Source organism: Akebia trifoliata, chromosome 5 (assembly GCF_017979445.1).
Source record: "Akebia trifoliata isolate Shusen 1 chromosome 5, ASM1797944v1, whole genome shotgun sequence".
Lineage (NCBI taxonomy): Eukaryota > Viridiplantae > Streptophyta > Magnoliopsida > Ranunculales > Lardizabalaceae > Akebia > Akebia trifoliata.
Window position 1 is genome coordinate 5,648,053 of NC_141379.1, and position 23,587 is coordinate 5,671,639.

The 23,587-nt window shown below is 34.4% G+C and overlaps 1 protein-coding gene across 3 annotated transcripts; it reads right to left on the minus strand.

The window, feature by feature from the left end:
- Window positions 1–2,131: 2,131 nt before the first annotated feature.
- Window positions 2,132–10,705, minus strand: LOC147401228 (ABC transporter B family member 19). 3 transcript variants are annotated; one of them, XM_086442419.1, is made up of 11 exons: window positions 10,538–10,705; window positions 10,111–10,372; window positions 9,945–9,999; window positions 9,409–9,584; window positions 9,098–9,298; window positions 8,412–8,671; window positions 8,001–8,317; window positions 7,681–7,904; window positions 6,300–7,119; window positions 5,505–5,746; window positions 2,132–3,470 (listed from the first exon to the last, which is right to left on the minus strand). In XM_086442419.1, exons 2-11 carry the CDS (start codon window positions 10,351–10,353, stop codon window positions 2,262–2,264), a joined length of 3,747 nt encoding a protein of 1,248 aa, XP_086298545.1. In that variant the 5' UTR covers window positions 10,354–10,372; window positions 10,538–10,705; the 3' UTR covers window positions 2,132–2,261. The 3 variants fall into 3 exon arrangements, with proteins under 3 accessions (XP_086298545.1, XP_086298544.1, XP_086298543.1); XM_086442418.1 differs by having other exon boundaries at window positions 10,111–10,380; XM_086442417.1 differs by having other exon boundaries at window positions 10,111–10,705.
- Between the last annotated feature and the right edge of the window lie 12,882 nt (window positions 10,706–23,587).

Below are 23,587 nucleotides of genomic sequence, written 5' to 3' on the forward strand. Positions count from 1 at the left end.
AATATTTATTTGTGCTACTTAAAGTTTTGTGGTTCAAGGATAAGTTTTGGGCAACTTACATGGATATGTAACATTACTTCAAGGATTCTCTTAATATGGTACGTAACCGTCCTCGAGAGTGCCCCCAATTAAACAATGTTCAATGTAAAGATAATGATACATAGAAGAGCAAGTGCCAATTAGCTTAGTTGGTAAAGTCTTTGGATGATGATATTAGATACTTAAGTTCAAAATCCACCAGCACTAAGTTACTAAACTCATTAAAAACAAACTTACCAATTCATAAAATTAAAAAAAACCGAAGGGTATCAATAGGTCAGATCCAAATATGAATTAAACCAAAATTGGAATCGTCAAAAAATTCCTTTAAACAATTGTTAATTTCTATTGATTTTTAGTTTAAAATGTTGCGATTTCAAGAAACCCAACTCTAATTGGTTTTATTAAAAATTAAAGTCGTGATAAAATAATGCATTGTCTGTGTTCAATTGACGTGGCAAATGCACAAAATCATAGATTTTTTTTTCATTGCGATGGATAAGTAAAAATCTGCCAAGTTAATCGTGTACATACAGTATATGTGTCTATGTGTCAGTGCGTCATTTTATTATTAGTCTAAAAATTAAGGGACCCAAAACTATCTTATGAGTTGTAATTTTGACTCTGATTCCAGTTAAATTGGTACTCGTTTGGTGAGAATTAATTAGACATGAATGAACGATGTATAAAGACCCATTTAGATACGAATGAAGACAAACTATAAAGACAATGAAAGTCAGCATCCCTTGAAATGTGCAGAGGACAGACCTCACTATCAACAGTAATGACGTTATGATATAACAGTACTAAGCGTGATAAATAAACATCAAAGTGTGTGTGTGTGTGCGCGTATGATGTGACAGTTCTACTACTTGTCCTCTTTGATGCTCTGATGGCTCTAAAGGCTGTCTGTCGTATTGGGTGGGCTCCACTGTATAAGTGCACGTTCCTTCGTACCTCATTTTTGGTTGGGCCCGGCCCAATTTTTATCCACGCCCACTTTCCATCTGAAACCTCCCTTTCTTCGCTTTTTACAAAAACGCTTTTTCTTCTCTCTTCTTGACTTTATTACATCAGTGATGTAGAAACAGTTTAAATTCTACAACAAAAGTTCATAAATAAAGATTTTAAAGAAAAATGCTAAACTGACTTCCTAGACCACTGTGCTGATGTGGAACTGTGCATTGAACCATAGATGTTTTTTCTCGAGATACAAGTGAATAAACCCTCTCCAATCCCTTTAGATCTTATCATATAAAAATCAAGGAATTTTTTTGTTTTTTTAATCTTTTCTTGATGAGAGATCTATATGACAAGATCTGAGGTGTGAGAGTCTGATTTTAACCCTCTTTGGGTGTATACAATCCATACTCAAAAAAATAAAATAATAATAATAGTAAAATCATGTGAGCCTTCAACATGCCCGTTAATCCATGAGTGATTTACCACCTCTTTGTGGTGATCAACATGATTCTAAATTATAGCCTCGAAGAACTTTTCATCATCGGCTTGGAGTCCACTTGTGTTCGTGTTCACTAAAGCAATGGTACAAAATTCTCAAATCCAATGCTTCAGAAACATCAATCAAGATGATTTTTTTGCATTTAGGCCCACTTGATGATGTGTTAGACAATCATGGAATTTTTGACATGTAGCATATTGGTAGGTTGATTTTAGAACTTTGATGTGCCATGGAAGAGCGAAAAATTTACGATAGCGAGGGATTTTAAAATTTACTTTCCTTAGTCCTCCTTTGTTTAGAGATCCAGTACCAGAGATCAGTAGCTTGAAGTAATTATGATCATAAATGAAAGCTACAATGGCCGTTGAGATATTTGAATTTGGACTAATGGTTCAATATCATAAGGCCCATTAATTATAATTATAATATATACAAAGCCCAAAGAAACAGGGAAGGTAGCATTGTACACCAGGCGCATTTATAATCCTGTGCAGTGGGAATTCTTCTAACGTGCGCCAATTGGGACAAAGCACAACACATTTTGCACTATTTGCTTCTCTTTCTTTTTTTTTTTTTTTTAAATTTAAAATGCTAAATATCCATCCTTAAGATAGCCGTCGACAATACATGATCTACTAACTAAACATCCTCATATATCTACAACCCATCATTATCATTCACAGAACAAAATGATAAAATCAATGGCACCCATGTAATCATATCCACCCGATGCATGCCACGTTGCATCAATCAAAATTTCTCAAATGTGATGATGCTGCAGCTGCAACAACCTGGAATACGCGCCATCGACTCGACTAACCAACTCAGCATGACTTCCATGCTCTATGATACGTCCATCTTGCACCACACCAATGCTGTCCACCCCTCTTATGGTTGATAACCGATGGGCCACGACTAATGTTGTTCGCCCTCTCATCAACCGTTCTAGCGCTTCTTGCAGGACACACTCTGACTCCGCATCGAGTGCACTCGTGGCCTCGTCAAGGAGCAACACTGATGGGTCCTTGAGCACTGCCCTTGCTATAGCAATCCTTTGTTTCTGTCCACCCGATAGTTGCACCCCTCGCTCCCCTACTGGAGTCTTGTACCCTTCCGGTAACCCACTCACAAACCCATGCACATTAGCAGCTCGAGCAGCCTCTTCAACTTCTGCCTCAGTCGCTGATTCCTTCCCGTAAGCAATATTCTCGAAAATGCTAGCTGCAAACAATGCTGGCTCTTGTTGCACTAGACCTATCTTAAGCCGAAGAGACTTTAAGTTCAACCGACGAATATCTTTTCCATCAATCAAAACCTTCCCTGATGTCGGATCATAGAACCTCTCGATCAATGCAATCACCGAGCTCTTTCCGGACCCACTAGCACCAACTAGAGCTTGGCTCTGCCCAGCTCTGACTCTGAGGTTAAGGTCTTTAAACACGGTGAGCTCGGGACGAGCTGGGTAGGCAAAATCAATGTGACGTAGCTCAATCTCCCCACGGACGGATTCAATTGGGTCCGCTTCCGGATCATCTGGATCGATCTTAGTGGAACAATCAAGGATTGAGAAGACAGAGGTGACAGCCTCGCCACCTCGGATGATCTCGGGGGCAAGGCTAACGGTCTCTGCCACCGAATTGGCCGTGATGACAAGGACAACAAAGACTTTGATGACCTTGGAAAATGTGGAGATGCCTTTGCTTACAAGATGGACACCATACCATAGGATAAGTGCCTCGGATGCATAAAGGGCAAGTTGGGAAAGGCCGAAGAGGAGGCCAGCAGATTGGCTGCGTCGAAGGCTTCGAAGCTGTGGGATGCGAAGCTCGTGACAGAAGAGTGAGATGATCTTATCCTGAGCATTGAAGGCTGCAACGGTGCGGATGTTGCTGACTCCTTCCCCAGCAATCATACTTGTTTTTGCATGGGCCTTTGCTGTGTCTCCAGCAAAACCCTTTAGAGATAATTGCTGAACATTGCAGATATATGACAGAAATAATTGTCAAGATAAAGAAATCTAGAAAATTATTGAAATTAAGAATCATATATAGAGGAAGGCACAGAGTTTAACAATACATGCAAATGTCAGTGATTGGGATCCATTATATTACACTTAGAAATACTTTATTGCTAAAAGTCCACCTCATATGATGATCATAACAACTGTTCAATAAAAATAGATCCGGCTTATATGAAACACCATCAGTTCAACCATTGAATCAGGTGAACCGAACGGTTTTTGTGAACCAATTTACAATACAAAAATTTGAATGATCTTTGAGGATAATATGATTTCTACAATGGAGGATTCTTTAATAATCTAACACTGATAATGAGGATTTAATAATGTCTTTTTATAAAATAAAATAAGACAATTTTGGAAAATAAATCCTAAATAATCTTAACTAAATCACCTAGTTGGAGGCCTATTGAAAAGATTACGAAAATTCACTTCAGACCCTAGAGATGGAATAAAAAACAATACCATGGGATTGAACCTTGAGTATTATGTGAGTGGAGATTGATTATTTTGCAAGCGAATAAATTACATTCATTTTAAAATCTTTACTACTATAATGAGAGAAGATGGAGTACAAGAGGTTCGACACCAAATTTTGGATCCCACAAATGCGCATATCTTTACATTTCCACATAATATAATTAGGGTCATTTTGGTCAAAAACCAAGAAAATCGTAGCCCATCATCCCAGAATCACGGTGGTTAGTTTTTAAAATTGCAAAAATATCCTTTTTATTATGCAATATTCAAAAATCCTTTAATAAATGTTTTAAATTACAGATAAACCCTTTTGATACATGTGTGTTTTTCTAGTTATTTAATAAATAGAATCCAGTCCAACCAAATTGAACCAGGATTCAACTGTGGTTAGATCAATTTGAGAAGTTTTTTATCCAATTGCCAGTTCAGCTCTTAGAACAGTGGCTAACCCACATTTTATTGGATGAGTAAGATGTAATTTCATAAGGTTGACAGTTTAATTTGTTTGGTGAATAATGAAGGTGGAACTCATTAAACTTAAGGTTCTCTCCCTTTCAGACTAAGACATGTTACTGCCCATGACATTTAGAAACAGTAGGTACAGTCAATAATTACATAACCATTGACCAAGCCAAAAATATAAAAAACTGAGTGAAGAGGGAGAAAAGGCATTACTTCACAATTAAATAGAAACTGGACAACAGGACAAAAGTTTGCATGGGTGAGGGGTACCATGGCTGGCATGTCTGACACCCCTCATGAAGACAAGACCAGTATATGGAGATTGTATCAAACATCACAAAAGACAATCACCTGAAACTCTCACATGGTGTTAAGGGATTCGCTCAAGACAGTAAAGAAGTAAAAGGTCATGTACTTATTATAATACAGTCTAGGTCGTCCCATCCATCTACCAGAAAATACTAGTTAAACCTTCCCAACATAGTGACAAAAATCACGTAGTTTTCAAATAATCTATGATTTTCCAAAAAAATAATAATGATTAATCGTGATTTAATCAACACAGATTACTTCTAACTTTAGCACTTTTAAGTGTTATTATATTATATAATATATGAAATACATATTTTTTACAACTTTATGTTTGAAAAAAAATTACTCTTATTTTTTAAATTTTTCAATGTTTTCCCAACTTTTTCCGAAGCTTTCTCTTGCCAAATTATTCTCGAACCTAGACTTTGTCACTATGCTTCCCAATGTTGATGTGTACAAAGCACCGCTATTTTCTCTTTTTGATAGGTGTAAGAAGTGATTTTTGTTAGAAAATAAGATGCATTGTATTAAGGTGCATGAGATACCTTGTATCTCATCATAATCGGAAGGTGTCTTGTTTGTATATGTCATTTATCAATAATGGAGAATTGTATCAAATTCCAGCAAGCCAGATAAGATGCCGAGGTTTGACACACAAGTAAAACCATCATAATATTCAGAATGACCAAAATGCCATCAATTAGATGGATAGGAAAACAGATGGATTACCTGAGCAAAGTTGGCAACAACCAGAAGAGGGAAGGCTCCGAGGATGAGAAGAGAGACTCTCCATTCAACTATGAAAGCCACTATGAATGATGTGAGAAGTGATGTCATGTTCTGTAGTATCACTGAAATTCTCTCAGCAATAGCGGACTTCACGTCTGCAGCATCTGTAGCCAAGCGGGCTGCAACAAGGCTTGAATTGTTCTCCTCCTCATCAAACCACCCAACTTCGTTCCTTAGGATCGCTGGGCATCATTTTTAAAATTTTCAGAAACAAACCTCCAACACTTAAGTTCACAAAAGGCAAGCAACTTCAAATCAATTTTCTAGAAAATAAAATGCACAATCTAACAATGATTGAAATGTTAACCAACCAACTACTCCAAAAGACAGATCTGTTGGAAAGGGGAAGAACTATGAGTATAAGAGTGTCATGAGGCTTAACCAAGATATGACACACCCAAGAATGGAGGAAAATATACACTCCACACTCCCCCTCACTCATAAGGGTAGAAAGAAAGAATCGAACCCGTGATCTATAAAAACCTAGCGCTCTGATACCATGTTAACCAACCAACTACTCCAAAAGACTTATCTATTAAGAGAGGGGGAGAACTATGAATATAAGAGGGTCATGGGGCTTAACTAGCGTATGACACACCCAAGAGTGGAGGAAAAAAACATAAATCACTCAAACATAGTTCAATAGTTTATCAAACAATTAATCAATCATGATATAGTATGGAAGAACATAAAACTATACAATATAAACTCAAAAGAAAGAATAATGATATGTACCTGCAAGCATCATTCTCCTCACTCTGGTTGTGAGGTTCTCCCCCATTATACTAAAGAAATAATGCTGCATTAGATATGCAACTACAGCGTAAAGACCTGCTCCAATGTAAATGAACACAAACTCTTTCGTCTTCCTCTCCATTGCAGAATAATCTTTATAGTAGAACACCTCAATCATGTTGCTCATCACAATGGCAAAAGTTGGTCCAATAAACCCTGAAAGAACCGATCCAATGGCACCCATAATAGCATATGGCCATTCAGGTGCATTCAATTTAAGAAGCCTAAAGAAGTATCCATCTGGTGCGGGTCTCTTCCTTTCAGTGTCAGCATTGGAGATCATTTCTATACGACCATCTGCACCTGTGCTATACTGGTAGCTTAAGTTTCTTAAACTACCAGACCGGAGACTTAGGGACTTGGTTGAAAGGGAATGGCTTAGACGTGAAGAACGTGCCCGACGGGTCGAAGGGATTCCAAAATCTCGGTTCCTTGCCATCTCTTGGAATCGGATTAAGGAAGCATAGGCCCCGGCTTTGGTAATTAGTTCTTCATGGGTCCCAGTTTCAACAACTTGGCCTTGCTGGATAACTGCGATTGTGTCGACATTTCTTATGGTGGAGAGTCGATGGGCAACAACTACAGTTGTTCTACCGATCATGAGGCGGTCAAGAGCCTCTTGGACGATACTTTCGGAACCTGTGTCAAGAGCACTGGTGGCCTCATCAAGGAGGAGGATTTTTGGGTTCTTTAACATAGCTCTGGCAATGGCAATTCTCTGTTTCTGTCCACCGGACAGTTGTATTCCTCGTTCTCCCACCTGATTTGATATAAAAAATTGGGGGGAAAAATCCATGTTGAGAAGTGAGAATAGTTTTTAATTTATTTATTTATCATCCAAGAGAAATGAGAATTGTTTGATTGGAGAAACTATAGCAATAGGATTGAACTCAAAGACTTTTCTTCACAATGACATGTTCGATTCTTTCTTTTTTCTGATGGGTAAGCTGTACTTGAACATACAACCTCAAAGTTGCTTTGCAATGTGTCAAACCAACTGAGCTATGGGTCTAAGCCCGACACGTTCAATCTTGAGGTGTAAGAAAGCAACTTTAAAGAGTTCAAGGTCATTGAACCACAATAATACTTCAAAATCTTTCTTAAACAATTTTAGAATACTAGCAAAAATTAGAGATGCTCACAGGTGAATCAAATCCAAATAATGCAATGACTAGATTTGATTGAAGTTCTCTGTCTTCTCTAAATGTAGTAAGTTGCAAGCAAACCAAGGGCTCCATCTCATCCACTCTAGCCTTACACCTAACATTATTTACATTCTCAGAAAGGAAGTTGGAACTTGTTAAGTTGGCACACATCTCACCTGTGTATTGTACCCGTTGGGAAGCAAAGTAATGAAGCTATGTGCATTTGCAGCAGAAGCGGCCGCTTCAACTTCTACAATGGTTGCATCAGACTTTCCATAGAGTATGTTCTCCAGTATGGTGGTAGCAAAAAGTGCAGGCTCTTGGTTCACCAAACCAATCTGATCCCTTAACCACTTCAATTGAAGAGTCCTTATATCCACATTGTCCAACAAAACTTGGCCTGCAAAACCAATAACGCATATATAAATCATTGCTACAACCATCATTAGTACTAAACTAGTGATCTTTGAACTTGAGATAAGAACTTCTTAGTTACCCTGATTTGGATCATAGAACCTTTCTATCAGAGACACAACAGTACTCTTTCCAGACCCACTCCCTCCAACCACAGCAACCGTCTTCCCCGCGGGAAAGAAAATGGAGAAATTACGGAAAATGATGACATCTGGTCGTGAAGGGTAGCTAAATATTACATCTTTAAATTCAATATTCCCGCTAACGTCTGCCAAACATTTCCCCTCTAAGGGGTCTTGAATAATAGAGGGCCTTTGCTTGATAACCTCCATTAACTTGTACCCCGCTGCTTTGCCTTTACTAAATGCGCCAAGATTCGAAAATGACTGACCCAAGCTCCTATAACAAATAAATGAATAATAATAATTGAAACCCACCAAACATTTTCAAAGAAATAGAACTTAAATTATGAGTCTGAATAATGAGCTATTACATGCCACCAACAATGGCGGAGAAAATTGCAGTGAAGGCTTTCCCACCGTCCGTTTGTCCATTCCTAATGAAAACTCCAGCATACCAAAAAACAAGGGCCCATGACATACACGCAATCCCATACGTGCATCCGATTCCTAGACCTTTGGCCATTCCTGCCTTGTACCCAAGCTTCAATGTGTTTTGTATGGCATCAGAATATGAATTGAGGGCCTTGCTCTCGCCCACATAAGAATAAACCGTCCGAACTTGTGCAATGGCCTACACGTAAATTTTCAAAATAACGAACAGATTAAGAGCAGAATTACCCAAACATCTGAATTTTAAATCACAGATGTAGAAATCATTATATTTATACGTAACTAAACAACCAAATTGAACATATAAAGTAACTATGAACCAAAAGAATCAATGTGAGGGTCCAGATAAAATTTGTTTCTTGTGGGGATCCATCCCCATTTAAACAAAATTCTCATCTTTTAGTTAATTTCCCCCCACTAAGTTTAAATGAAAGAAAACAGGAGGATCTAGCAAAACCTGAAAATTAGAAATAAAAATGAAAAATAACCATGTTATTTCACTCCATTGTTTTAATATTTAATATTTTCTAATAAAACCCAATCCAGGAATCGTCCATTATTTCAAAAATAAGCTTATTTGGATTAAAATGTACAAGTGTGGACTCACCTGCTCAGCAATTATGCCAGCATTTGCGTAAGATTCTCGGCTTTTGGAAGTGAGACCAGTGAGGGTATATGCGTATAAACCCCCAGCAAAAGCGATTCCTGGAATCACTGCCACACTCAGAAGCGCTAGCCTCCATGCCGATACGAAACCCACCACTAATCCTGCTAGAAAAGTTGAGAGATAATGTATGAAGTTCCCCACCTGAAACAAACAAACAACCAAATGAGGAGATTTTTTTTCTACTACTTTAACAACATGCGCACGTTAAAATATATTTGCTAACATGCACCGAAATCTTGGAATGATCGAACCTTCTCACTAATGGCGTCTTGAACGAGAAGTGTATCTGTGGAGACGCTAAAGACGATATCTCCAGTTCTGGCGTCTGTGTCGAAGAACCCTACGTTCTGTTTCAAAACTGCTTCCAAATATTTCTTCCTTAATGTGCTCACTTGTCTTTCTCCCGTATACATCCAACAAGCTATCTCTGATTGAGATTCAAAAATTCCCCCCCAAAAAAAAAAAAAGGAATTAAAATGTAAAAAAAGAAAAAAAAAATATATTAAAAAGCGAATCTTTCAAGAAATAAAATAGTTCGTTGAGTTTGACAGGTGAAGAGGAAAGAGACGATAGGCCCACGTGGTTTACCAGATCGGATACCAATGAGACGACACATGTCACTTGTCAATCAGATGTGATTGGACTGTACCATGAGATCGAGAACCTTTATGGCATTACTCAAAAGGTAAAACAGAAAATTTTGACCGAAATGGTAGATCAAACCGAAATCGTAAAACTCATTAAAATATCAAAGAAAAATGGAGATCGATGAGAGAGTAAATCTTACCTGCATAGGACGATAGACAAACTACAAGTCCAAGGAAGACGAAATACAAAGAATACTGCATTAAATCAAGAAAAAAACATAAATTTGAGATCTTTTATGCACCAATCAATCGATCAAGAGAAAGAGAGAGTTTGTTTCCTTTTCTTTAACAGAGATGAGAGCGAACCTTTGAGACTTCATCGACCATCTTTTTGAAATCTGCTTGGTTTTGCCCAAACCCATTCACCATTTCTCCAAACAAAAGGAAGAAAACAGGCATGGCGGAGCCATGGATTACAGCTCCAAAGCTTCCCAAGCTCATCAAAAACCAATCGTACTTGTCAGCAAAAGAGAAGAGCTGGTAGAAAGGAAGACTCTTCTCCTTTTTCTTCTCCAAATCAGACATTTTTTTCGCTGTTGTTTCGTCCATTAGAGCTTTAGTAGAAGATCTTTACAGCTTTTGGAGGAATAAACACAAAACGTAATGAGTGATTCAGAAACCAGAGGTGAGACTCGAAAGCGCTTTTTGGGTAATATTTCGTTCTGGGTTTTGCGCCATTAAAGAAAAGATCCGAACTTTCGTTCTCAAGCTCAAAAGTAAAAAAAAAACTAACCTCTCCCTTTCTCTCTCTTTACTGTGTTTCCGCCATTAGAGCTGAGATCAAAGCTTTCTTCTCCTCCTCAGAAAACTGACAATGTTGGTCGGCTATCAGTCCGATACGAGTGTACGTCTTTGCGGCGAGAGTGAGAGACCAATGGTCAAACAAACGAAGGAAATGGTGTTGAAGGGTCTCGTGGAGTTGGTTATAATTATAAAGGAGTTAACTATGGTTGTAAGTTTATGAACTGTAGTTAAGTGGAATCTAGTTAACTGAACTAGAGAAATAGCGTAACCTCGGCCTTCGTGCGAAACAATAAAAATACGATACGATATATTATCAAGAAAAGTCCTAGTTTTTCACTAATCAGATCGAACCAATTGTTCCGACCGGGTTTTTTCATAAAATAAAACCGGATGACCTGGAAAAGCATTGAGAATGACTTGAAGGACTTTTTATTGAGAATATGTATCGAATAGTCCCTTGATAAAAAATATGAATCATCTAAATCCTATTTAATAAAATATTAGTCTAGTAAGAATCTTTTAAAGATTTTTTTTAAGAAAAATATCTAAAATATCATTTTAACGATTTTACAAAGTATTTAATCTAAAAATATAGGGAGTCAAATAAAAAATTTAGACCAATTAATTTAGTTATTAATATTTCTATAAAAAATTTAAAAATAAATATTTTATTTTATTTATTAAAAATTAAATTCAATATAATTTTATTTGACTCATTAATATCGACATGTTAATTTTTGAGTTGAATCGATGTATATTCAAGTTGAATTTTAAAATTATATTTTAATTATTTAAAATTATTTATATATTTTAATAAATCTAATATAAATAGACCAAATCAGTTTGATGACAATCATACTCGTCTCCTCATCATCATTGGTGTAGTCATTACCAAATACGTGATTTAAAGTTATTAGTTTTCGTAAGATAAACAAATTTTTTTTTTTTTAATTGATTTATAAGAGATGACCATAATTAAGGGGCATGTCATTATAAAATAAAGGAGTGACTCAAATAATCTCCAATAAACATGTTTCTTTAAACTTTAAAAATCATTAAAAAGGATAATTATGGCATTTTCACTTTAAAAATCATTTTTAGACTAATATTTGATAAATTGGATATTAAAAAGTTCATAATTTTTTAGAAGGGATTTTTTTTTTACATATTTTCAAAAAATAGGCATTTGTTGTCGTTGTCCTTTTTTCTTTGTCTAATTGTTGGCTCAACCATAGTGGATAATTATGAACCAAATTTTAGAGGGTTACTATTACCACATCAACTTTTACTAAAGTCACACTAATTGTATGCAATTCTTTGGTGTTTTACATAAGAATTGGTGTGGCATTAGTAAAATTTGATGTGGCAATTGTAGATGTCTAAAATATTATTCCTTTAAAAACAAAATAAAATGTATCTTCAATTTTTAGATCACTATCACGAATTGAAACAAATAAGAAGGTTCAACTTTTACTTTTAATTTTTTTTGCTTACATGGATTGAGTGGACTTTATTTTGGTAACTTTAAGCGTTACAGTTTTTCCAATAGAGTCGTGATAATATGACTCACCAGGTGGCCTACTCAATTGACTCTCTGGCAAGAAGAGTTCGGGAATCATAGATATGTATGTCTCGAGATACATGATTGCACTTCCCCATAAAAAAAAATGTATCCTGAGGGACACAATGTGAAATATATATATATACTTAATAGCTCAAAGACTGTCGAATTTTATAAAATTCGACGGATCAAGGCGTCAAAATTTTTTTAACGGATCGAAACTGTCAAATTAATGGAGGATGGTAGAAATTTGATGGCTCTAAACCGTCGAATTAGGAAATATCAAAAAATTTAACAGCCATAGACTATCAAAATTCGATTTCTAAAATTTGTGAGCTTTGACTCGTCAAAATTTTCAATTTTCACATAGTGAGAGTCATGTATCCCAAGTTGTACATATCTACGATTCTTGAACTTGTCCACGTTAGGGAGTCAATTGAGTATGCCACTTGGGGAGTCATACTATTAGGATTCTTTCAAATAAAAGAAATTCAACATTTTGGAATCCCATAAAAGAAATTCATTATAAATAAGATAGTTTTAAAAGGAATAATTTTTTGCTCACAGAAATCTGAGATCCACCAGTCAGATGTACCTATGTGTATTGAATGGCATTCCTAATTTACAAAAGTATCATTGTTAGTTACAAAACTACCATTGTATGTTTGATGTGACAAACCCTGAGGAGTCTGTGAGCACTATGAATAAAAAGTATGTGAGCACAAAAAGATCTTTAAAAAAAGGAGAATTAGAAAAGACAATAAAGTTCGAGAGGCATTAGCAATTTTTTTTTTTTATGACAGGGTTCTAGATCCCAGAAACCACACATACCAAGTAGGAAGGGATAAATCCTTGTGGGTGATACGAGGGGGCTTGAACTCAAGACATGATTAATTAGTGAAACATTGCATAAGAGGAAAAAAAAAGGATAATATATAAAGTTGAAGGGGTATATTCTTGGGAAGGGGGAGCGGAGACAGAATAAAATTGAAAATTGTTTTTGAGATCATAGTTCAAAATATCATTTTGTCACAAAATGTTTCGATCGAAACATTTCGATTTTGGATTTTTCGAGACAAAATAATGGGGAAACTTTTTGAAGATTTTGATAGTTTCGCAATAGATTCAAAATATAAAAAGTAGATTTTAATATTTTCATCATAGATCCAAAAGAAAAAAAGAGAAGATTTTGGTGATTCTCCATAGATCTAGAAAGTTTCGATGATTTCTTCTTCTTCATTCTTTTTTCTATGATTTTTTTTTTCTGAAACCAAAGCCTTTCATGTTTCAACCTATGTTACTTGATTCGTGCGGTTTGAATTCGGGTTCATGGTTTGACACTCTAGAACGAATCCGGTTCGTAGGGGTAGACAGAGATGTGAGCATTTGATGATTGAAGTTAAGAGTAAAATAAAAAAGAGGTTGAAGGTGACTAGCTTTTGCAAGAAAAAAAAGATTATTTTATTACCAGATGAAGACAAAGGGCATTTGGTGATTTTTCATTGGTCTATTAATAAAGACCAAGGTTAAAGGGGCATGCAAATATTTTTAAAACTTAGAACTATGTAAAATGTAACTCACATTGACGAACTTGCGAGCCAAAAAGCGAATTGGTTCGCAACTCACTACTGAAGCAATGAATTAGGTAACCCTAATTTCAACATAATGGCATGCCCATGACCTTGGTCTTTTATGGAAGATTGGGTCGTTTTGGTCGCGTGTATAATGTTTTGGAAAATATTGTTGACACCTATGTGTTTTTAAATTGATGAGATGCCCTTTAAAAAATCGTCTCCTATGAAAGACTCTTACTTAAATGTTAATATAATGTTTCAAAATACTTTGGGAATGTTTTAATATCATTTCAATTTTTGAACATATTGAAATACCGAAAAAGATCGAGATTTTAAATCATGCTCGAGATACATTCTTTATCTCCCCCCCTCCCTCCCTCCCTCCCTTAAGAGGGGTTTGGGATTTAATCTCAACATCAGGACAACTTTAACTTTATTATTTTTTCTCTTCTCTCCTTTTTCAAGAATACTGTTTTAACCTTATTTATCGTATTTCATTTTCTCTAATTTTTTCAATGATACCTATCCAACTTTATTGATGGGGTTAAAAGAGAATTATTTTATTTATTTATTTTTCTTTTTTATGGGTGGTGGTGGAGGGGAGAATGCCCTACTAAGAGCTGTTTAGCTTTTGTGGACCATGATTTAGCCATTGACTATAGTTATAGCCCTTTTATTGATCACTAGCTAGTTTTATTGATCATAAAGGTGAAGCTAACAAATTTCTTATTCAAGCTTTTTGAAATATAAAATTAAGACAAGATGCTTGATTATAAAATCAAATTTAGCAGAGGAAAATGGTCGGTTAAGTCTATTACAAAAGAATGTACTTGTTTGTCCCCTTGGCCATCTTTAGTTATAAAGCTGGGACAGCATATCCTGAAAACTGTAGAAATGGTTCTAAATCAGGATAAAATAAAACCATAACCGAAGGTCGCAAGAAGTGTCTTAGGTCGTAATGTAGGCTCTTTGGGAATACTCGATCCTTTTATAGTTTTCACTGCCACTAACCACGTATTATTCTTTTAAAATTGGGAAATTTACTCTCATAGTTTTCAACCTCTTCGATCTTGAGAGTGGATCCTCTGTAGTATTTCTTTCCTAAAGTTCCGTATAATAGTTTTAGGCGGTTAAGATAAGAGACACGTCAACACAACAATAAATCCATACTGTGTAGTTTTAAGAGTTTAGTGACCGTTGATTTTCAAAACCTTTGATCATGGGTTTGAGAATATATATATTTCTAAATTTGATCTATCCTCACAAAATAAGAGGAATGTTATTGATTTTCAAAAGTGATTAATGAAGACGGTAGACAAATCATTGCAAGAAAGTAGTATAACAGAGGATCTGCTCCAATTCGATCTTGGGGTATAAACTTTGATTACTTTTGTCTCCCTATTTTTTCACTTAAAAAATTATTGATTTTTCCTTTCTTTTCTTTTCTTAAAAAAAAAAAAAAATGTAATGTCATCTAAATAAAGATTTTTTTTTTTCTCATTGATTTGAAAAATAAAGCAATAAGAGACAATGAAATAATTAATCAAATCGTTGTTGAGAGCAAGTGATGATCTTGTTACCAAAATCCCAAATTTAAAGATGGTAGATATTGGAGAAAACATCATTGGGTTTTTGACAATAGGTTTATAACAAACTCTCGAAGTGGGTATGTGGATATGTGATCTTTGGAAACACAAGGGGTTCTAAAATATTCACCAAAATCTAAAGGATTTGAATTTTTTTGTTTTTTTTTATGGAGGTGGGGGGGTTAATTTGGATGTCATATAGAATGTAAATAACAGTTGCTTTATTTTAGAGACCTGTTAGTGTTACCCAACTTTTATTTACTAATCCTAATTTTTTAAATTATTTATCACACTCCATTCAAATAATTTTAATAGTTATTTACAATTATGATTACACTCATATAAAATCAAAAGCCCAAAAAATATATAAATCTAGCCAAAAAAAAGAAAATGAGAGTTGTATTTTCTATTGACATCCCAACTTTTACTTATTCTCAATCACTCACTTATTTTCTTTATTTTTAATTAGAGTGTAATAATAAGTAAATGTTGCAGTGCCAATAGCAGTAATCTAATTTTAATTTCTACACACAAAACAACACTTCTCCAAAATGGTCACCTCACCTCAAATTAGCCAAAATGCACTTCTCAACTTTATGTTTTTCGGGAGTTCTAGTTTTGCAATTCTTGGCAACAGAAACTAGCAATAACCAGAACAACCTTTAGTGCTTCAATAAGACAAATGTAGCCCCTACGAATAACAACCTCTAGTAAGTCGGCCTTGCAAACAAGACTATGTGAGGTAGTTTTGCATGAAAAGGGTGAAGATCGTCATCTTTTAACGACCATGAATCCATTGGAGATAAAATAAACTCCTAAAGATTTCAATTATATTCAATTCTCCCTCTAAAAATTGTTATAATGCTTATTTACAAAACCTAGAACCTAATTACTTGAAATTGTAAAAAATTGACAGAAAAAAATTAGTAATTTTTTTTATTTGACTAAAACTCTTTACCAAGCTTAAAATAATTTTAAAATAAACTTAAGGCTCCAAATATCACAAAACTCTTTACTATGTATAATCCCAAAAAGCATATTTTGATCCTCAAACACACTCTCTTTTTGCAAACACCGCCCCCTCGGAAAGTCCTACGTGCAACAGGGACCCTGGAGGGTGCCCCTAAGAAATTCATAACTTCGTTAGGTTTCGAATACTTGACCTACTCTTCCTAAGGAGTTTATCAAAGCTCTATTGTCCATTATGTTTGTTGTAATGCTCATTAGTACGAAATCTGGTGATACATTATAGTAGCCATTCCAATACATGGATTGGAAAATGAAATAATGCCCTTTTGAAGGTAAGGTGCATCGTTCAACTTTCGACGACTAACCTCTTTTGGTCCTGCAACTCCATATGGTCTTCTCCAACTACTACATCATTAAGCCAACTTCAATATTTCATTCAAACATTCAAGGTCCTACACCACCACGAGTCAACAATAGTCATATAGTACAAACACAACCCCTTGATCATGGTTTGCCATTGCTTGAATGCATTATAGACAGGTTGTATGATTCTGGGGTAGGGTGTTTATGTTCTAAATCGAAGAACAACTTGGACCCAAGTGTTTCTAATTAGCCATTTTAAGGTCTGAAAATGATGAATAAAACAAGCTGGAAATGGTCCAACAAGTCTAGGAAAAGGTAGGCTATGGAAACAATGACTCAGTCGCTAGTATGTTCTACTAAATAAAAAAAATAAAAATAAAAAATTGGTTCCATCTTGGAAATATAGTTGAATATTGGCGAAAGACAATGAATTAATATTTAAAAAATGAGATTAACAATAGATTAGTCACTAATCCACTTCATTACAAGTTAGAATTGAAAGAGTTCCCTTGGGTACAAAACAGAGTCATGGACCACTCTCTTGAGTTACTAATTTGCTAAAATTATGCATATAATATATATTAAATATTCTAAGCAACTCTTTCCACCTAATCCATTAGGATTAGATTGATGAAGTTGATTCCAAGATCTGTGATCTAAGTTTTGACCCCATGATCTGTACATTCCAGCAATTAGGACCAATGTTTAACCCATATTTTATGTATTAGTTGGTTAACTTATGACTCTTTTTTCAAGCATATGGGCCGTAATTAAAATATGAGAAAAATTAATCTAGGTGTTGTTTGTTAAACTGAAAAAAATAAGTGTTGAATGACTTTAAGTGCTGAAAATTTTGTTTATTTAGATGCAGAATCACGTTTGTTACACATTACTAAAACTGATAAATTGTCTTTTTTACCCTTACAATCATATTATACATTGTTTGTATATTTCAAATGCTTATTTCTTATCAAACACAATAAAATATATTATTTTTTATAAAATTAAAATACAATTCATTTTTAAATAATAAGTAATACTCAAATTTTCAATTTCTAAATAATAATTTTTTATTTCTAAAATCTCACAAATTTCAAATTAAAAATAATAATGTCATAAAAGTCACTAAAATTTGAAATTAACATTGAAAGAACTTAATTTTAGATTAATAATTTTTTATGGAAATGAAGGATGTGTAATTATAAAAGCACCCCATGAATTAATAAGGGTAACCCATATCATAGTCAAATTTTTTTATCTTATATGGGTTAAAGTTTTTAGAATGAACTAATTTTTTGTGAGGATAATCTATATGGTCTAGAGACCATCTTCACAAAAAATCAGCCCATTCCAACATTTCTAACCACATCAAAACTGATTTTCAAAAAATAAAATAGACAATTTACGATTCTTGAACTTGTTTTGATGGGATTAGAAGTTTCGGGATAAACTAATTTTTTGTGAGAATGATCTCCTCGTTGTAGAGATCATCCTCACCAAAAATCAACTCATTTAAAAACTTTTAACCTATATAAGACAAAACAATTCAGTCATAGTGTGGTATTATTAATTTGTAGAGTGCTTATATAATTATCCATAAGATATAAGAGGTAATATCCTTTGAAGTATAAGAGCATATTTGTCCGTGCCGAAAAAGAGAAATTCTTACTGTTTCAGAACAAAAATTAAGCATCAAAATAGTGCTGAATTTTTTTCACTTATTTTTAGTTATAAGCGATGAAAATATGGAGTAAACAAACACGCTAATTTGACAAAAAATGCTGATTTTTTTTTTTTTTTAGTATTAAACGCTGAAAAATAACGCAAACAAACAGTCTTTAAGACTAAACTAATTATTGTCTAGTTATATTTACTAATATACATGTTTGTAGCTTTGAAACTATTTTTGCCAAAGAAAAAAAAACCCATCAATGTTTTTATACAAATTCAGCCATCTAGTGTGATTAAAAAAATACAAATTATATGATTCAAAAAGATTGCCTACATCCATAGATGATAATGATTTTGTAGCCATGAATCATGATCCACATTCTTTCCACCCATATAACACCATAGAATACAAAACACAAGTAAAATAAATTCTCCTTTCCTTGAGTAGAAAAATAAATAAAAAACTGTGATATTACATTATTACCACAACATTATGTTCGGAATAAACATCATAAGTGATTTTATTATAAAATCACACCATGTAATAAAATCACTTGTGATATTTGTTCATAATATAATGGTTTAATAATATGATTGCCCTATGGTTCTTAAAATAACAGTAATCTTTTAAAACGAATTTGGACTCAAAATACACTAAAATATAGTTAATTTACTATAAAAAAAGAAGAAGGATGAATTACACTTTCACCCCCTACAGTTTAGCATAATTCAATGTCGATCCCTAACATTTTGACAATTGCACTTATCTCCCCTATAATTATCTAATGGATTCACTTACCTCCCTCATCCATCTACTTGCAATAGATCAAACAGTTACAAAAATGATATTTTATCTTTTTTAAATGTTATTTTTTTTTATAAATAAAAATATCTTTGTGAAAAAATGGGTTCGATGGTAAGAGTTGAATGCTAGGATGGAGACATTTATATAGTTTTAAAATTTAATTTTTTTATTAAAAAAAATGACGGGGTAAAATATTAAATAACATCTGAACTTTAATACAATCAACGAAAGGGGAGATAAGTGCAATTGTCAAAATGTTAGGGGATCAACATGGAATTATGGCAAACTACAGGGGTCAAAGTGTAATTTATCCAAATAAAAATTGACTCAAAAATTTATTTTAACTCCCAAAAAAGCCCCTCTTTTATTCTAAGCAAGCCCAAGAAACTATTGTCCATCGATGGTCTTCGTCGTAGTAATCGTCAAGACGAATCCAACGATATATTATAAATTATAATAGACATTTCAACACATGGAAACAAAGTTATATGTGTTCAGCCATCCTACCCATCTTGACAAGGGTCCCATCTCTGCTTTGGGACGTAGGGCTTTAATTTGTTCTAAATCCAAGAACAACTTAGCTCATCTGATTCTAATTATTAATCATTTTAAGTTCTAAAATGATGCTTCAAACAAGCTGGAAATGGTCCAACAAGTCTAGGAGAAGATAGGCTATGGAGCCAGATAAATCACTCACCACAAACTTGTAATTAAATAAATAAATAAAAAGATATTTTGGTACCCCACAGAAAAATGTTTAATATTTGGGACAGCCGTGTGTAGATTTAATAATCAACTTAAAGTGACATATAGATGCTAATGAGCTGGAGTTAAAATGAGATTAACAATAGATTAGTCACTAAGTTTTTCAATTTCCATAGACATGGAGAATAGGGTGGAAAATCAATTTCCATGGAAAATGACATTTTTCAAGTGTTTGATTGCACATGGAAATGGAAATTCATTTTCCATCCCATTCAAAAAGTCCACTAAATCATGGATTTCACTTTCCCACCCATATGGGTGGAAAAATGAAATCCACACATATTTTCCATCCTCAATTCTTCCCTACCACCATCACTACCACCACCACCATTACACTAACCTCACCGTCGTCACCATCGCCGTCCCCGTCGGCTCCGTCTCCGACCACCTTCTCTCTCTCTTCTTTTTCTTCTTCTCCTTCTCCATCCCTTACCTCCTCCGCCACCACCACCACCACGTTCTCCCCTCCATCTTCCTCACTTACCTCCATTGCCGCCATTGTCGCCACCTCCACTGTCGTTGTCGCTACCTCCACCGTCGCCGCCGCCGCCACAGTCGTCGTCGCCGTTGCCGCCGTCACTTTCTTTGCCACCGTCGCCACATCCTTCCCCCTCCCTCTTCTTCTTCTTCTCCCCCTCCTCTCTTCTTTTTTCTCATATTTTTTCCATGATTTTATCTAAGTGAAATCAAACAATGGAATTTAATTTTCCAACCCTACCTATTTTCCACAACTAATTTTCCATGGATTTCAAATTCCATGGAAAGTGACTTTCCATGCAATCAAACATACCCTTAATTACAAGTTAGAAAGATTTGACTTGAATACCAAATATAGTGTCATGGACCACTCTCTTGAGCTGTTAATTTGCATAAAATTATACATATAAGAAAATATTGAATATGTCAAGCAACTCTTTCCACCTAATCCTTTAGCATTAAGCTGATGAAGTTGATTCCGGGACCCGTGAGCTTAGATTGACCCCTAACTTGAGCATATATGCCTGTAATTGGGATCAATGTCTACTTTATGGATTTTTTTTTTGGATGGAGTGTCTAGAGCCGAAAGCCCACCTAGTAGGGGTGAGGTGACAAGTTTCTTAGAGCACCATATCTCGTCCAAATCCCTTAGGTAAATGCAATACTCTACCAACCACACATATTAGACAAGACGAGATAAATCGTTGTGAGTGACCAATGAGGGGGTTTGAACTCAAGACCTCTCCCTTTTTGGAGGGAGGCCCTGACCACTGTTTAAGGATTAATTAGTGCACATGGGTTATAATAAAAATATGAGAAAATTTAATTTAAGAGGAAAATATATAATCTCTAACTATATTTATTGTTATATTTGTTGGTAAGAAAGAAACCTATAGCCAAAAAAAAAAAAGCTTCTTCGCAATCTAAGTTTATTGCAAGTTCGTTACTAAGTCACTTACCCCAAAAATTTAGGTTTCAAAGGCATTTCTCAATCAGTTGATGATGAGAAATTCAAACATGAGGTCTACATTTCAATCCCAGTTATCCTAGAAAGAGATTTTTTTTCTCTCTGTTGGATGGGGTTTTAAAGCCCAACTTTTACTTATTACACCTCAATTAAAGATTAACACACTCTTCAAACATTATAGATATATATGGGCCAACAATTTTGAAATGGGCTGATTTTTTGTCAGGATGATCTTTATGATAAAAAAATTATCCTCACAAAAAATCAGTCAATTCTGAAATTTCTAATCCCAATTTATAAGTTGAAGAATCGTGAATCATCAATTTTTTTTCGTTAATTTGTAACCACTTTTCATGGGACTAAAATTTTTAAAATTGGCTAATTCTTGGTGAGGATGATCTATTGACTATAGAGATCATTCTAACAAAAAATCAGCCAATTCTGAAACTTTTTAGTCATATAAGACAAAACTTTATTTAAAATGTTGTCTAGGATTTTGTCAAAATAACTCAACCCACATATATATATATTGCTTATTGTGGGTATCCCCACCCTTCAGATGAGACTATCCCCAGTACTCTTCAAAGGTTTGGGTCAAATTATAATCTCGACACTAAAAAACATTATAAAAGTCGTTCAAACAATTTCGATAGTTTACAATTGTGATTAAGCTGGCATAAAATCCTAAACTCAAAAAATAGAAATCCAGCAACAACAAAAGCAAACAAAGAAATGCGAGAGTTTCTATAGTTCCAATCATTCAATTATTTTCTTTATTTTTAATTGGGGTGCAATAAGTAAAAGGTGGAGTACTAATAGCATCTCTCCTTAAAATTATTTTTAAATGGGAAAATGAATTCTAAGAAAAATATGCATTCATAGTTCATACACCTGAAAGTGACATTTTCAGAGGAAATTATTTTTTTTACCACCCATTTCCCATGCGCAATGATATAGCTCCTAAAGAAATGATCTTTCCAAGTTTAAAGACATGGACCAATTCTTTATTACAAAGTACAAAAGAATGGTTACTAATCATCAAGGCATGCTTGAACATCCCATGAGACCAAAGGCACCCAAAATAAGAAAAACAAAAACAAACAAGTCTTGCATGTGTTTACGAGTGATCAAGTTAAACAAACAAAGTGACTTTGCTCAAACTTTTGCACTTGTATTCTTCTTAAACCAAAAACATTTGATTAATTAAATCCACATAATCTCATGTGGCTTCGGACACATGGACCCCACTAAAATATGGTTGTTTGAGTGTTCATAAGTGTTACACATGGCCATGGTCCCACTCTTGTTCTATAAAGGATGGATACGAAATGACTTAACTCGGTAATTATTAGATTTAGTTATAATCTACAATCAACTTTTAGCTCTTAATATTTTGTAGAAAATCAAAATTGAGTGGGACCTGGCAAACAAATATGTTTTTATACCCAATGTAAGGATAGTTTAGAAGGCAATTCATCAATTTGATGTTGATAAAATGGTTTTTATGTTGATCTAAATCAAGTTAATGATCGTTTGATCTTGATTATGATAAGTGTAGACACCTCAATTTGTCCAAACCAAACCTCAAAGTTATCAAAATCCAATAAAAGAAGTCAAATCCAAAGTTTTCAAATTCATTCAAATGTGGCGAATTCACATCTTAAATTAAAGCTAGGCCATGAGTAACCCATGACCTAAAGGAAATTTTCTTAGGGTCATGAGTCACCCATGTCCCTATCTGTTTTTCATCAAGACTTTGGGCAGGTCATCGTCATAGTTAAAATTTTCACTTCAGTACCCTCACTCAAGGCCCATTTGGTTGAGATTTTTAGAGTGCATGTGCGCCTAAGATTTTCTTAGGAGAAAAACCTTATAATCCCTTTCTTAATGACTTATTCTTTAAGAAAATCTCATTTCTTCCTTTTTATACCCTTACATTAAATCATCCATAATTTTCCTACATAGACTTTTTAGTCTTTCACCCCTTCATCTAATTTTGACCCCAAGTCAAGTATCGATCCCACATGAGTTGAATTACCTCTCTAACCTCATCTTGTTAAGACTCATTTAAGACGATTTACTCTTGTACCCTTTAATCTTGTTCACAATTCCAAAGGTTTTTATATAATTCCTTGTAAATTGATCATATTCTAGGGATTATAACTTTTTTATTCCTCCTTTAGAATTTTCTAGAATCCCTTGACTTTTTACACTTTTATCCTTAGGTTGTAGAAGGTTAGTTAAGGAGAATGACTTAAAAGTTCAAAATCATGATCTATAATTACATGCCATTTAGCATAA